This window comes from Ochotona curzoniae, unplaced genomic scaffold, assembly GCF_017591425.1.
Source record: "Ochotona curzoniae isolate NIBS_2020 unplaced genomic scaffold, NIBS_Ocur_1.0 scaffold_2587, whole genome shotgun sequence".
Classification (NCBI taxonomy): domain Eukaryota; kingdom Metazoa; phylum Chordata; class Mammalia; order Lagomorpha; family Ochotonidae; genus Ochotona; species Ochotona curzoniae.
The window spans coordinates 14,729,412-14,743,695 of NW_024467096.1; the positions used below are offsets into that span (position 1 = coordinate 14,729,412).

The following is a 14,284-nucleotide window of genomic DNA, read 5'->3' on the forward strand; positions in this document are numbered from 1 at the left end:
AAAACATCTTAAAGACTAAATAATGTGGGTTTTGTTCTTTGTTTTTAAAAAGAATGACATCGACAAAGACACACCTGCCCTCCAGTGAGATCCACACATGGGTTTCTGGTGGACTAAGGATGTTCTCCCAGCCTTGCTAACACCTTCCAAGGGCTGGAGGGCTAACACCTCTGGACTTAAGAGGCTCCTAGTCAGGCATTGATTTTGTAACACACAACACCCACCCTTCCTTCTGGCCATGCTGGTCAATGCTTCCTACCTGTTCCATCATCACTGCCTTTGGCTTAAGACTGCCCTTCTCCTGGGCTCCAACAGTAACACACCCTTCCTGGCTCCCCCTGCTCCCTGCCTCTACACGCTCTCCTAAGGCCAGCAGCCATGATGGTTCCCTGCACACATATGTCCAAATGACTGCTGCTCTACACATACCCACAGTCTCTTGGAAGGAGATAGCTCCTCATTGCCTCCCTGCCCTCAGCATCCACTCCCATGCTGTTCCAATAACAGGTGCACCCCAGAATCAGCTGTGATTTAGTCCCTCCCTCTGCCTCTCCCTGACAGTCACAGGGTTGGCTTGCTCCCTCCTCTCCCTTCTGTCTTTGCTCAAATACCATTTCTTAATGTTGCCTTTCCTGAGGGCAGCCTGTTTAAATTGCTCCCAGCCTCAGCTCACTGCCCCCTTCAGTGGCCTTTCTCACTATCTGCCCTACAGGATATTTTATGGTTGGCTGGCTGTCCATGCTCCACACAGCACATGCTCTAGCAAGGCAGGGAACTATAGCTGCTTGGGTTTTTGCAGCTGTGGCCTCAGGCCCCCCAAGCGCGCACAGCTTGGCATTCAGCTGGATGCAGAAGGAACACACACACATATGCCTGGGCTTCTGCTGGCCTTCAGACACAGTGCTAGCTCCCAGGCTGAGTCTGAGGGCCTGCTGCAGCCACTCTGACACTTCAGTCCTGAGCTCCCTAGGTGGTGACAGCTCTGCCACCCTGACCTTCCTCTTGTACTAGAAATAAATCATGACAACAGAACTGCTGACCAAGCGTAGCACTGAGCCTTCTCACACTGCACCAGGCTCCCACCAGCCTGGTGGCAATGAGGGACTCACACAATTCTAACCACCTGGATGTAATTATCACAGCTCACGTATGACCACAATCACTGGACATGAATTTGGGAGGCAATCCCGGCATATCCCCTTGAAAGCTTTGCTTCCTTGCTGGTTCATGGGATTAGCTATTATTCACATTTCTGCTATTAAATGCTCAGATATTCCCTTTAGAGTTAGGGCTGACCCGATTCACTTTTCGGCTCACAATCACTCCCAGTCACGATGTGTTCTGTTCAACAGACTGGCCTCTGCCCAGCCTCACTTGCTGAGCACGAGGGCAGCAGAGAATGCCAGGGCATGCACGTGAGGCAGGGAGGGGCGGTGGTGCCAGCTTACCTCTTCGATTTCCAGGTCGATGTTGTACAGCGTCCTCTGCAAGCGGAGACTCCCCAGGTGGATGTGCTTGCCTTCCTCCTCCTCGGGACTGGGCCGCTCGTCACTGTCCAGGAGCAGGTGGCCTTTCTGCTCCGCCAGCACTGCCTGATGCTCAGTGCGCTGCAGCTGCCTTGCCTTCTCTTTCTTGCCCCTGGCAGCCCTCTTGTCCTTTTTCATTTTGGGGCTCAGCTTGGGTGAGTTCTGGACACTGGAGTGGGAGGAGTCCCATGCCAAGGTGGCACCTTTCATCTCTATCTTGATGTGAGGACTGGATGGTTTGTTCTTTATCATGTGAACCTCTTCCATTAGAAACAAACTCTGATAGGAGTTGTGAGAGAGGTGCAAAGATGAGACACTGGATCAAGACCAGGGAGACAAGCCTAGGGCGCACACTCACGTAGCAAAACACATCAGGCTATACAGTGGAAGGAAGCTGAAGGGCAAAAGGGAGCTCATTAGTGCAGCCTCACCTCAGGCCCATCAGGGGGCCCAGGAGTGTGGGGACAAGCTAGGGAGGGACAGGGGCATCCAGGGACCCACCTCCCTATACCTGCAACTGCAGCCTGAACTGCCTTCTCCTTCTCTGGCAGCCTAACATTGACCAAAGGACCCAGAACTAATGTGTGCGCAGCTCCAAGTGCTCACTCAGGGCTAAGTAGCAGGTGAGTGCACACTGATGCCCAGCACACACCCTCCCCAGTGGCTCTCTTCTTAGGCTCCTACAGAATCCATAGAACTTGCTCACTTCCCTCCCCAACAGCAGGCACCCACCTAGGGAGAGAGGTGATCTGACAGGTCATCAGCCATGAGGACATCTTACCAAGAAATCTTCGAGTCTTTCAAAGCCCTGCCCTGGAAGTTGCTGAGTTCAGTCAAGCAAAGGCACAGGCTTGTGTGGAAGTGAAGGGTGTCCCCTTGAGAAATATCTCTGGGAAGGCAATGGGTCTCTTGCCTCCCACTTGTTCCCAGAGGCCCAATGAATCATGTGACAGGAAAGAGAGAAATGTCTCTGAAGCCCTGAGGGCCAGCATTGTGGCATAGTGGGTCTTAAGCTACCACCTTCGATGGTGGCATCCCGTAGAGTGCCAGTTCCAGATCCAGCTGTTCTGCTTCCAACACAACTCCCTGTTAATGCACCTGGGAAAGCAGTGGAAGACAGCCCAAGTGCCTGGATCCCTGTCACCTACACGGGAGACCTGGATGGAGTTCCGGGGCCCTGGCTTTGTCCTGGCTAAGCCCTGGCTGTTGCAGCTATTTGGGGAGTGAATCAGCGGACGCAAGACCTGTTTCTCTCTCTCTCTCTGTAACTGTCTTTCAAATAAAGAAACAAATATTTAAAAGAAAGAAAGAAAAGCATTTCTGAAGTCAGAGCTGAAGCACTACCCATGAGAACTGCCAGCCTAGGACTTCCCTGCAAGCCTCTGAGGCCACCCTGACACACATGTGCTCTCCTCTGCAGAACGCTAGCCCAGCTGGACTCCAAGGATGGTTGCGAAAAAGAGTTTTAATTTAAAAAAAAAAAACACTAAGCATAACATTAGAAAAATCTTTAAGGAATGATGGCTTTTAGAATCAGGACTTGGTTTCATCACTGAGAATCCCAACTGCCTTAAAGTCACCAGGTGCCACTGAACGTGACCTGCAGTCCCTTTTCCAAAACCAGCCCTTTCTCTTGAATCCTAAACTTCTAAGCCTGTTCTTTCCTTCCCTCTGGTCACCACATCTCGCTTTCATTTCTAACCCCCAATCTTCCCAGAAGTGTCATGTTTCTAAGTTTCCCAGATAATCTTTTTTGATTCACCTTAGGGTTTAGCACCTGCTTTCTGAAAAGAGCTGCTGGTTTAACTGGCTTAGAGTCTTCCTCCAAGAGTGAGTAAAGAATGACAGATCGAGTATTTTGATCACCTTTCTAGGGTAAAACCATACATTGGTAGAATACCTCTAAGTTCTCTCCTCTGAAAGTTATGAAAGGACAAGGACTTTTGAGCCTCCATGAACTATTGAGACAACACACTGGTGGTGCCCACCCATGAGTTCTCTCCTCATGTTTCCCCCCACTCCCTGCAGCCCTGCCCTCCTCCTGGGACGACTTTGCCTTCACACTGAGGCAGGCAAGGGCCTCACAACACCTCAGTTTACAGCTTCTTCGATTTGTACCTGCCAGGACAACAGACACTACAAGAAACCACAAATCTCAGCTTTACCATGGGACATTAACCTCCCCTGATACTCTCAGCCACTAGCAGTATCAAATCAGACAGACTCCATGGAGCAGAAAAGTGGAGTGCTCACAGGGTGACCAGATAAAATGCAAGACACACAACTGAATGTGGATTCCAGAGAAACAAAAAGTAATTATTCCCAAGGTGTCCCGTGCAGCATTTAACTGGGCATCCTGAGTTTTCATTCATTGAAACAGGCCCTCTGCACGCTCGTTTCTCACTGCCCTTCTCACTCTCCTAAAACATTAAACTCTTTCAATGCTTTTCCACACCATTAAACAGGAACCAACAAATGGGCAATCTGAATCTCCCGGCAAGTAAATTACAGAATAAACCAACTATCCCTACCTATCTATCAGATCCTCTGATGAAAAGAGAAAGGACAGGATGCAAAACAAAATGGCATGCTGGGATGTGTTGAACAAAAGGGCTCTACAGCATCTTCCCTGAAGCTCCAGGACAGAGAAGTACATCAAACAGGCCAGTCCTGTCCTTGTTTTTCTCGCAACTTTCTCCTACCTAACACATGGTGGAGAGCAGACCCTTTGGAGGACACAGCATCTCAGCAACAGTTTCATTGAGGCTGCTGCTATTTTCAAAAGGTTGTCTTGGATGAAAGCCAGAACCAGGGCAGGTTTGCGTTAATGTACTTAGAAATAACAAACAGTTGTCTTAGTTCTGAAACACAGGTCCCCCACCCCCAACACTAACGAAGTCAGTGTCTTTCTAATTAATGAACACCTGGATATAATTAAAAACGGCTTAGGGTTGAGGAAGGATTAAGTAATAAATCCTTGCTATCTTGGGCTAAATATCTCCTTACAAGAAGAGGAAAAAAAAAAAAAAGATTGCCAAGTGGAATAAAATCGAAAGGGCTGGAAACTCCAGGGGGTAATTAATGAGCTGCTGGGTGCTTTGCTTCTGTTACAAACTGTAAAGCTTCCTGGATGGAGGAAAGAGTCCTTACAAGCAACCAACAAAACAGCCTTCAAACAACAGTGGAGAACAAACGTACAGGGCACACTCTTAGCACTCCATGCAAGATGCCACCATCAAATACATTAACCAGAAAGGCTATGGAAACGAAGGGAACCACAGATTCAAACCTTTTGCTTCCTTCTACAACTGGGTACCATAAACTCAGCCAAATCCAGCTTGGACAACCCATGGGTTCCGGCGCTTGGCCTCGGCCTCTGAGTGGCAAGGCTGGGGTACAGGAGGGATGTTCACCCCTCAACTGCTATCAAAGTCCATTTGCACCCTCATTTTCATTGGCAAAGATGGGTGAGCAGTGGCACTGTTTGGGAACCCAGCCCACACAACACTGCTCCTTGTATTAACTGTGTTGAAGTATTAGCCTCTGCCCTCCCCAATATCTCCTTATCCTGTGCCACGTGTCTTTGCTATGCTAAAGGCACAAGGATTACAACTGAGGTATGATCATCTAACCACATGCTAGGAAAAGGCCTGGTACTTCCTCAACTGGGTTTCTCAGCATGATCTAGTTTAAGGACTAGTCACATGTCACAAGGTTCCCTGCACCCTGAACAGCAGCCACAGGGCAAGAAAAGGAAAGGACCAAAAAAGACTGGGTATATCAGCCAAACATAAGGACAGCAGTAAAGATCGATAGGAGGAAAGCCTGACAGCTACCTGGCAGTTCAGGTCTTCCAGTCCCTTGAAGGCCCAGCAAGTTAAGACACACAGCCCTCTGTTAGGCCCAGGCTGCAGGGTCAGCCCTTGGGGAAACGCTGAACTTGTACAAACAAAGAAGCAGGCCTTGCAGGAGATGTCAAAACCCATTTGAATTTCAAAAGTTATCTAGTCTTGCCCTTATTGCAGTCTCCTCACTGGCTTCTCACTTACCAATTTGGCCAAAAGGTTAAAAACGAATCAGATCCAAGCATGGCCAGTGCGGCGTGGCCCCTTGGAACAGCAGCAATTGCACCAGGCTAGCTCCTGGCATGGGGAAGGTGAATGGAGCCTCTTACCTTAAATCTGTCGACAGCCACTGACGCTTCTGAGAGGGACTTCACGGAGAACGGTGTCACTTTCAGCGCAAATGTCATGGAATTGAAGACTGTCACCACCGTGAAAGCCTGAGGACAGGAAGGGAAAAAAGTGGGTCTGGTGGGGCCATGCGAGTACATTCCCAAATCGCCAGGAATTTCCCCTGGGACGTCTGCAAAGTTACTCTCTGACATGAAATGATGCTGCTAAGTCACACATGGTTTCTTGTAAGACTTAATCAATTGAACACTCTCAGTTAAGTGTGAACTACAAGTCGACCTGCCTTTTTAGAATTAAATCCAAACCAGGTTGACTAAAAACCTGCTTATCATTTGGCTCCTTTGCTTTTCCACTTCCTGCTTTAATCATATGCATGAGAAAAGTACAGAACTCCTGGGGGGGTACCCTCAAATCCAATTACAAGCTGACCAGAGCATCTCTGTGGACAGTACTAAGATGCTGCCCACAGCCCGCTGACCTGTGCTGCGGTCAGATCGAAGCCCAGGGTCATGTGAACAGAGAAGGTCACCACGCTGGCAATCACCACGACAATGGGAGCCACCCCGACGGTGATGCTCTGGAAGTATCCTGCCTTCTCTAACACCCGGCGCTCCTCCTCTCGGATTTCTGTAGATAAAAGGCACAGGAAGTTTTAGAACAAGTCCAAAGAAACCTTGGGGTGCTTTCTTCCACCACCTCAATGAGACATTGCAGGTCCTCAGCTATAAACATGTTTTAAAACGTCCCTATTGACACTCAGGAGGCAAACAGTAGACCCATATGACCATCAGTCTCACCCCAAAAGCTGGCATTTAAGCCCGAGACAGAAATAGATCAAGTCATACGACTGAATCTAACAAAAGTATCTGCTACGTATTCATGCTACAACCATCTCTGGCTTTTTTTCCCCTGATCCTTCTAATTGGCTTCTTGGGTTTAGTAAGAATGAATACATTAAGTTGTACCTGCAATTGGCATTTCATTTGCTTAGCGGACTGTTGCTTAGTTCTGCCTTAGGCATTTAGGAAAGGCAGTATGATGGCTGTGGGAACCCGAAGAATATGATGCCATGGAGTGTCTGCTCCAAGTTAACACGAAGACAAAAACTGTCACACCAAAACCCGCCAGAAGGGCTGCAAGAAGACAGGTGACACGCAATTCCCACAGGCAGGATGACTTTTCTTAAATACTATGAAAAATTATGGAGCATTAAAGAGTAGCGAGTAGGATGATAAAAAAAGAAGGTATTTTTAAACATAAAAAGGTATTCTTCCGGAGGGGCTTATGCACTGACTTAAGTGTTTTACTGCTGCCCAAGGCATTGGAAAGCATGTTCAGAGCTGGTTTGTGTGTTAGATGGATGCGGACCACATCCATGATGAGTGAGAAAGGTTTTTTTTCCCTTTAAATGAACATGCATAGGTGATGGTAGTAAAGTCAGGCACTGAAAGATGAGTGAAATCTCAGAAAGAGGATGATAAAATCTGAGAGCCCAGACACCATGGACAGCCATCGTGCCACCATCATACTTGGTAGTTGTCCACTTGGCACTCCTTTATTCCACTCTTAAGCGGAAACAAAGAAGCTACTTGATAAAGCAGCCTCACCCACGGCTGGACACCTGAGAGCAGTCACCTCCTCTGGATGCCTCTTAACCTAATAACCTTTATGCATAAAGCGCAGAGTCCAGAACTTGACCCAGTGTTCCTGCAAGTTTAATCAGAGAATCTGAAAGAGCCTGTCTCGATCTGAACTTTGTATTTTGATTTGGCCTAACATTGCACTACTGGCTTAAAAGCATTATTTTTAGTCAGCTAACAATGAAGTCATAGGTTCTGAACAGCCCTTATCTTTTCTATGTAAGTCAAGGATCACCGTATCCATATATTCCTTTTCAAACTCCAAAAAGTATGTTTACACATCCTTAAGTCTCACCTGGTCAAGGCCTACCATTCTAGCTGCTATGAACCCCTTTCTGAATACCCAGTCTGTGCTAACTATGCCTCCTGGTGCTATGGCATTTATATATTTGATAAATTTTTTCCTATAATCAGTTTATATGTCAGGATGGGGCCAGGCCCTGAGAACTTAGAGACTCAATATAAATCAATTATTTAAATAACATAAACAAGCATCAAAGTTCATAATGAGAGGGCATAGCTAGGACCAGAATTCATCTGTCCTGACTCCCAGTCACCTGTCAGATAGGGTTATGTACCACCTGTGTGCTGCATCTCCCATCCAAGTTTCCTCTGATATTGTCCCCTGTAATGGGTTCATGGTCAGGCTGAGAGACAGTACACAAAGGGACAATGAAAATGAATCATTCTCCATTTATGAGATGCAGTTATGGGTTCCAGTCACTATGATTCCTTGAGATTCAAAGATTCTAGCACATCTTAGGCCCCTGGGAGTCCTAGGCCTTGTGCATTCAGGGGACACAATGAATGATCAGGCTTGCAGAACTCTGTCCTTCTAGCACATGCATGTACAAAATCTTCAAACTCACTCTGAACACTCTGAGAGAACGCTTTGACCCAGGCATACATCTTAATGAATTTAATGTAGGTGAGAACTTCATTCATCTTTTGGACACGTTCATCTGTGGCAGCTACACATTTTCTCCTGAAATACGCAGTGAGCCGAGAGGCAAACATCTGAAAAGAAAGGCCAAGTCAGAGCCCAGTCAGACTGAAGATACCTCATCTCTGAAATGTCTGCCAGATAAAGTGTGCGTCTGATCCTGGTCCCTGCAATGGGCTAACTATTGCTGCTGCTTCTTCTTTTGTCTTCTACAATAGAAAGTGATCTACTAGACCATAATCAAGTATTACTTAATTCTTATCTCTTTGTGATACAGGAGAACAAATATTTGTTCTCAGGCATCACTGATATTGAGTGCCATCAGAGGAGACACAGCAAGTAGCACCCCATGGGACACAGTGTGACTTGCATATGGCTGCTTCCTGAGGCCAAGGTTCACAGGCAGGCCTTTTCTCTGCCACTTGGACCCTCTCCCCTACTGGTTTTTGTTTGTTTGAAAGGCAAAGAGACACAGACACACAGAGATCTTCCATCTTGTAGTCCACTTCCTCAATGTTCAACAGCCAAGGCTGTGCCAGGCTAAAGCCGGGAGCCCAGAACTCCACCTGGGTCTCCCATGTGGGTGGCAGGGACCCATCTGCTGCCTGCCACTATGCTGCCATCAGCAGGAAACTGGAGTCAGAAGCATAGCCAGGATCTGAATACAGGTACCCCAATACAGGATGGGAACATCCCAACAGCTGTACCAGATGCCCATCCTCAGACTCCTCTGTAATATCATTAGCAGCCACTGCCTTTATGTAAGGGACACCTTACTTCCTCTCAAATCAAAATTCTGTCCACATGGATTGAGTACCGTCTAGCTCTGGACTTTTTAAACTAGGTACGTGCTGTGAGAAAATTTCCCATCCAATAACCGATACCTTGGTGATGTCTACTAGACCCCAAGACAAGAAACCCCTCGTCTCCTCAAGAGAACCTGGCAATGCTTGGTCAGCAAATGTACTCACCATTGCAGGGTAAAAAAGGATAAACACAGCTGATCCCAGGAAGCCTGTTGGTCCCAGAATAATGACATTATACACCATGCCTAAGATGGCAACAACGGGTCCGCCTGCCAGCAAGCTGCCAACGGCAGCTGCTTCGAACATCCTCTGGCCATCGTTAGAGCAAATGTTGATGAGCTACGAGATATAAAGTGTAGTGAGAGGTTCAGAAAGGGTACAGGTGGCAGCCTCAGGAGGAAGGGGGAGGGTGGAAAAAATGCTTGGCTCAAGCCAGGAACTTGCGTTTTACAAGGTAGCAAGCAAGCTCGACCCACTCACCTCACCCAGGGACTTCTCCTTAATGTTCTTTAACTTAAGGATCTTCTTGAAGGCCATGGTCAGGATGGCTCCCCGTAGGCGGACTCCAGTGCGGTAATTCAAGGCCCAGGTCAGGGCAAGCGACCAGGACCGCACAATTTCTGTGAGGAGGAGGCCCAAGACTAACAGCAAGCTGTACTGCAGGTTAGACTCTGTAGCCTGGGTATACTCCAGGAGGCGCTTCACCACGAAGGCCTACAGGGAGAAATATACACCACTGTCAACACCCCCATGGCACCCTCACACTATACCACAGGTTTATGTTAAGTTAGAAAGAGCAGAAAGCTTGGTGGTGTGGCTAGCAGCACACCAGCAGGGGAAGATGAGCATCTTGGATGGACAGGGAGGTACCGCTGACCACCGGTGGGCGTTTGGCAGGAAGCAGATCTAATCTGAAACTTGGGTCTGGAGCGACACCATCAAAATCATCACTCTTTCTCATGTAACATAAACCTGTCCGTGAGCTGAAATTCATTCTGGACACATGGTCACTCAACAGTAAATGTTTGACTTTATTCCAGTCTCTGCACACATGGATATACATTTCTTTAAGTGCACTCAAGAACCTTCTTTGTATTGTTTCAAACGTGCTTATTTGATAAAAAGGAACAGTGTACCTACAGTTGTACTGGGGAAGAGTGAGAAGTGCATTTGCACAACATTCCTGAAAATAAACATCAGTAGTTTAATAGTGCAGAAGACAGCAATCAAAGCTGACCACCAACAAAGCCAGAGCCCCGCCCCTGGGCCCTCCCCACACCCCACTCCCTCCCAAAGATGAAAACGTGTTACCTCAGGTAGCATATGTGTAACACCACCTGCAGAGAAGGAAGGCAGCCAGCCCCCAAGAGCCACCGAGCGCCCCCGCCAGCTCTGAGGTCCTGCGACGCAGGAGCACACACGCACACTCAGCAACAGTATCAAATACCAGCAAGTGGGGAGTAATGTATTTTTATTGAAAGTGAAAAAAAAAATAGATATATAAAGTACCATCTTCAAAGAGCATCTCACAAACACTGTACAACAGGTGGAGCATTGATTGTAGTAACATACAATGGGAACATACAGAGTCAGGTTATACAGGGAGGGCTAAGCCATCTAACAGGTCGGTGGGCCTCCGGCTGTGGGTGTGCACTATACACAATGGAAATACAGAAGAGAACCAAGATCTGTTTCCAGAGTCCGAGGCGGTATATCAGGCTGACAGCTCTTAATCGGTTAGGGCTCCTGATGTGGCAAGCATTCTGCAATGGAGTGGATTCTCTAGGAACAAAGACCTTGCTGCTAAGGAAAGAGAATTAAGAAACGAAACAAAATGAAAAGCTACCCCCGCCCTCCTTCCCCACAGGGAGGTACTTGGCTTAAAACTGCTGGTCCTACTCATGCCCTAGGCTCTGAGGAGCTAGTTCTGCCCAGGGCAGAGTGCAAAACCCTAGGCCTTGAAGAGGAACACATGGCGTCCTTCAGAGTCTTTTCCAGTCCTTGTAGCTAAAGTTGAGCTTGACAAAAACAAAGTCAAACCAACCACCAGACAGAAGTCAAACTAATTCCCCCAAACCCCACACCAATCCTAAGGGAAAGAAAAAATGAACTCAACACCCATCCACCGGTCTATCCCAGTTCCTTACGACAAGAGGTTACTACCATTGTGGGATAGTGCTGAGTGACAGACAACACCAGAGGCCAAGTTCAGCAGCTCTGAGGGAGCTAGCGCTGAATTTCAGAAGCCAGACTCTGAGTTAGCTTGTATTTCTCATGTTTCCTGAGAGTAACAGCAGGCTAGCTGCTAGGGGATTTCCCGGTCCCACAACCCCCAAACCAGGTTTCTGTTGGAGTCCCAATGAATGATCTGATCAAAGAGGAGGTTTTCAGATTCTAGGAGCTACCAAGTTCCACCCCCACCCCCAGCTTTGTAGATGATGTATTATCCACGTTATGGGTCACCGCTGCACACACAGCTGGGTTGCTGGTTTACTAGCAAGGAGATTGGCTTCTTCTCCAGTATGCAATCCGCAAGGAGGGAACTGAGCCTCACGCGAAGCAGCTCAGTGAGATGGTGGGGCAGTGACGCACTTTTTCACGCACCATGGCACTGACAGAACAGGTTCCAAAGGAAGGCGTGAAAGGACTGCAGGTTGTGTTGGGGATTCCTTTCTCCCCATCCCCTTAGGGTGCTGTTTTTCCGCCAGGGACTGGAGGTGGGGAGGGGGGCAGTGGTAATAGTGACAGTGCCTCTCAGCAAGCAGGAGGAGGAGGCAGGGAAGGTAAAAGACATGATGATCATTTATACTATGTAAAACTTTCAAAGGAATGGGAGAAAAAGGAAACAGCAGATTAAAGACTTTCAACAGTTTTTTAAAAGTAATGACATTTCAAACCATTTTGCATGAGATAAAGGAAAAAGGCTTTCATGAAAAAAAATCCAAACTAAATTCAGCTTTTATAAAAAGTTATCAAGGTATCATTTACATCTAAACAAACTGGGAGAAAACTCGAGACTTGTCAGCATAGCTGCCTGGCTGTGGAAAGCATTCCCAGTGAAGAAACATTACCTTACCTGAACTCTTGGTGAGAGATTCTGCCCAGCTTGCCTCTCTCATTCTGACCGCAGTATACAGCCATCCTGAAAATTCTAAAGAACAGCTTCTGTCACTGGTACCACTACAGAGAGACTCCCCCAGTTCTAGATCCTGCCAGCACCAAGCAGCGGCAGAAAGGCTGGGAGGGTGGGAGACTTACCTCTCTAAAGGCTTTTCACTGTTCTGCCCGCAGAGGCCCTGAAGCCCTGAGGAGTTAGCACCACCGAGACAGCCTGCCCCTCCTGGTCTATGGGGCAGATACCAGCCCTTTACATGTGAATCAGAGATCAGGCTGGGGGCTGAACTGTCTTACTCCAAGAAGCTTCCAAAGCATCTCTAATCCTATTAATGGTGCCTGCTTGTTTTAAGCCAGGACAGCATCCTCATGGATTCTGGTACTCCATGAGCATTATCATGACCTCTGGGTGCCTGCACATTACCTCCAACCAACCTGACACACAAGTGCCTAGGGTCAGCTGGCCAGCAGTTTAAGACAGATGAAACAAAACACATCCACCTGATGTGTTTCATTTGTGCTGTGTATGGCTATCATGGTTCAGTGAGACCCAGGGGTGGTGGGAAATAATGATGCTGTACTGGGGAGCCCATATCTGGGAAGTTTGCTCTTTGGAGGTGTGTAAGAACAAATTAAACCAATCTGAAAATTGTACCAGCTTAGAAAACATGCAATCATTCCAGAAAGGACTGATCCACAGACAGATCTGCTCATTGCTGGTACTGATCTCAAACCCAGCCTGATTTTTAATTTTCAATGAAAAAGAAAACATATTAGAACCATAGCTCCAAAGGAGTTGTTTGCATGGGTTTACATTTCAAGACTTTTTTTTAATCACTGAAAGAGACAATGGAAGGTCCTGCTGCCCTCTCCCTAGTTTGGGAACAGAATGCCATGAACTGACACTGGACTTGGGCTGCTCTTCCCCCATTAGGCGGAGGGAAGGAAGGTTGTGCTGCACTTTTCTTCCTTCAGCGAGGCGCTCGGCTCTCCCTGGCATCTCCAAGAACTTTCAGGAGACCAGTGACCCAGAGCACTGCATCCTAAAGTGTAGCTGGGCATCCCACAGGTGCTCAGAGAAGTGCCTGGAAGGCCGCCATGTTGAACATGCCTAGGTAACCTTGTTTTCCCAAGCAGATATAATTGAAATCCCAATCATCTGAGGAATGTTTTTGGGTTTTGGGTATTTTGTTTGTTTGATTGATTGTTTTTCTAAGAGGGGAGAAATGAAGTTCTTGCTTTGGCCAAACAGAATTAAGAAAGCCCATCTGACTTTATCCAGACAGCCTCATATGGCTCCACCTTGATGAAGGCCCAGGGTAGCCCTGTAGTGAAGCAACGACAGAAGCTCTTCTTGGGGGAAGCTGGCTCCACACCAGTCCTTGCCATTTTGGTCAGTAACACAAACACATCATTTTGTTGACAAGGTCCCCTTTCATTTAAAATTCACATAAAAGTATGTTAGTTGTCAAGTAATACAGAAACCCAATATCACAAATGTTCCCTGCTTAAGAAGAGAGATCAAAACTTCATAGAAGGGCACCAAACATTCAACAAACATTAAAACAGCAAGTATAAATTAGTTTTATCTAATCACCATGCACCTTAGACACATACTTACCCAACCTTGAGCTCCAGCTTACTCACACACGGCAAATGCACTGTGTAAGCAGCGCTACCACTCCGATGCCTCAAGGCAAATATGTAGAGAATAGATTTAATCAAACTCTCAAGTGTAAGGCAGCAGAGCAGGTGTGAGAAACAGGTGTCCAGAAAATAGTGTAGATGTCAAATGATTTCTTATCTATCCTGCTTTAGCAAAGACTAGGGGGGAAAAATAATACCATGGCCGCCTCCCCAGCATGTGGCACACACTTGACACCATAAACCAAAACCCAAAACGGACTTCAGGCCAGACACAAACTCTCAAACATCCTTCATTTTCTTCAGGGCTCTCTTGGCCAGGGGACCATTCAACATGTGGTAACTGCCTCCGGCCACCTGGGACATGGTGAGCACCGTGCCATGTCATGCTGTTCTCACCCACTCACTCAGCGCCACC

At 47.4% G+C, this 14,284-nt stretch overlaps 1 protein-coding gene across 7 annotated transcripts in view; it reads right to left on the reverse strand.

Annotated features, from left to right (window-relative positions):
• Positions 1-14,284, reverse strand: part of ABCC5 (ATP binding cassette subfamily C member 5) — an 83,147-nt gene that overhangs the window by 41,939 nt on the left and 26,924 nt on the right. For 3 of the 7 annotated variants that reach the window (XM_041003044.1, XM_041003042.1, XM_041003043.1), the window contains exons 6-11: positions 9,589-9,822; positions 9,274-9,447; positions 8,229-8,376; positions 6,198-6,346; positions 5,701-5,808; positions 1,449-1,805 (exon numbers count right to left, since the gene is read on the reverse strand). In XM_041003044.1, the coding sequence (XP_040858978.1) occupies positions 1,449-1,805; positions 5,701-5,808; positions 6,198-6,346; positions 8,229-8,376; positions 9,274-9,447; positions 9,589-9,822 (1,170 nt within the window). Of the gene's footprint in view, positions 1-1,448; positions 1,806-5,700; positions 5,809-6,197; positions 6,347-8,228; positions 8,377-9,273; positions 9,448-9,588; positions 9,823-10,562; positions 10,912-11,586; positions 12,260-14,284 lie in introns of those variants that run through there. The other 4 variants (XM_041003046.1, XM_041003047.1, XM_041003045.1 and 1 more) reach the window with 4 other exon arrangements.